The sequence below is a fragment of the Sinocyclocheilus rhinocerous genome, unplaced genomic scaffold (assembly GCF_001515625.1).
Source record: "Sinocyclocheilus rhinocerous isolate Xijiao unplaced genomic scaffold, SAMN03320098_v1.1 C36832974, whole genome shotgun sequence".
Lineage (NCBI taxonomy): Eukaryota > Metazoa > Chordata > Actinopteri > Cypriniformes > Cyprinidae > Sinocyclocheilus > Sinocyclocheilus rhinocerous.
This window is the reverse complement of record NW_015786290.1, coordinates 1-1,942: the sequence shown is the minus strand read 5'-3', so window position 1 is coordinate 1,942 and position 1,942 is coordinate 1. Positions and strand designations below refer to the sequence as shown.

General features: G+C 37.5%; 1 protein-coding gene across 1 annotated transcript; it reads right to left on the bottom strand.

The window, feature by feature from the left end:
- Positions 1 to 324: 324 nt before the first annotated feature.
- Positions 325 to 1,635, bottom strand: LOC107736616 (uncharacterized). The gene is made up of 2 exons (XM_016547996.1): positions 1,537 to 1,635; positions 325 to 1,222 (listed from the first exon to the last, which is right to left on the bottom strand). Exons 1-2 carry the CDS (start codon positions 1,571 to 1,573, stop codon positions 642 to 644), a joined length of 618 nt encoding a protein of 205 aa, XP_016403482.1. The 5' UTR covers positions 1,574 to 1,635; the 3' UTR covers positions 325 to 641.
- Between the last annotated feature and the right edge of the window lie 307 nt (positions 1,636 to 1,942).

Genomic DNA, 1,942 nt, shown 5'->3' with positions numbered 1-1,942 from the left:
TGAGGCGATATGCAAGAACTTGAATTAATTGAACTTGAATTAATGACATTTTTAACTACTAGGCTTAACTAATTTCCAACTTTAAAACTAAAGATCTGTTAAACATTATTTAATTTATCATTTTAGTGGCGTTCTAAAGTTATTACAGAGTAGAGCTCTATATTACAGCGCAGACAAAATCTGACTAAACATTAATTAGCCTATTATTATTATTGAGATTTATAAAAGATAAAAATGCTGGAAACAGACGTGTTGTTGGTTAAGGATGTAAATACACAAAAAAATAGTGTGGTTTGAAAGAATCTGAAAACAGCAAGTAGCCAGTTTTTTGTTTTGTTTCCATATATTGCATATCCCAAAGGAGTCATGATTCAGCATCAAACATCTATACAAGACAGGCTGTCTATGCATCTCAAATAAACACAGGTACATTTTCTGCCAAATTTCTAGTGAGAATGGAAACTACCATCTGTACTGTGATTTAACTGTACCATAGGCCTACGTCATGTGCCACAAAGCAGGAAAACTAAAAATGTGCAGTTCATACTAAAAATACTTTACAGCCCGAAATGGGATGCATTCCAGTGAATTTAAGGAACCCCAGAAATTAAGTAAACATTTTAGTTCCGTTTCAATCACTGTCAAACAAAATGGAGCAGTTCGCCCTTCCCTGAATCACTGCGTTTTAGCTTCAGTCCGGACAGAACTTTTTGGGTCGTTTTCTCCTCTGTCGGATGCCTCCTCAAGGATCGGATCAGGCGCTCTCTCCCCACCAGGGTGTTATTGGATTGGTTGGTATTTCGTTTTCCCATTTGTCCCACATGTTCTTTGAACGAAGAAGCTACTGCTTTAACCCCCTCATCCGATACAGTTCTTTTTACCCCTGCATGAGGTGCAGTCTGAGTCTCAGAGGTGTATGCAGTCTTATTCTGCGGGATGGGGGTCTCATGTAGTAGGCAGTGAGTTTTCATTGGGGTCTGGGGCTCAGGAGAGGAGCTGCGACTGCTGTCTGTGCTTCTTGAAACAACTCCTTCCCTGCTCCCAGAATTATCCTCGTCCCATGACTGAGAGCCTGCTTTGCATAATTGCGCTCCTGCTGAACCCTGTCTGTGGTACTTCACTGGCTGCCTGCTGAAGTGAGCCCTCGACTGAGTTTGTAATTGACTTTCTGTAGCCTGCTCCAAATGCACCTGAGGAGATGCTGTCACCCTCATAGCCAGGACTAGAAGAGATACAGAACAAAACCAGACATTAACAACAGTATCATAGAACAAAACTTTACATTTGATTAGTTTCTCTTTTCTAATTAAAGATTATAATCAAGAGAAATATTTGAGAAATGTCTTTAATCTCTTCGCACATTTAGACAAAAAGCATTTATTTGAGCATCTTATAGTAGTCAAAAGTTTGACTGAAACAGCTTTGCTTATGACAACAGGAAGAAAATTATTGGCAATGGCACAAAAACACAGAGCAAATAGTTTGCGCAAGCAGCAAGCTGATATTGAAGGTCAATGTCTTTTAAAGCCCGCCTACCTGCTCTCTCATTGGCTTCTGGGCTCAGCTGGTCCATTGCTTCATTGGATGATGACTTGTCAGAAATATAACCCTCACTTGAATCTCTCTTGATAGTGCGATTCTGTTAAAATGATAGAAATTCTGAATATAAGTTGACTTGAGAGCCAAAAAGGCAGAAGGATCATTTTGATTTTTAAATTGCTATATTATAATATTTTAGTATTATTTTGTAAATAAAGTGTCAGTGAATTTCAATTAAGATTTATAATGTAAACTTGTTACATACATTATCGTTTAAAACTTTGGGGTCAGTAAGATCTTTTTAAAGTCACTTTTATTCAGAAAGGATGCATTTAATTCATCAAAAGTGACTGTAAAGAGACGTATAATGTTACAAAAGATTTCTATTTCAAATAAATGCTGT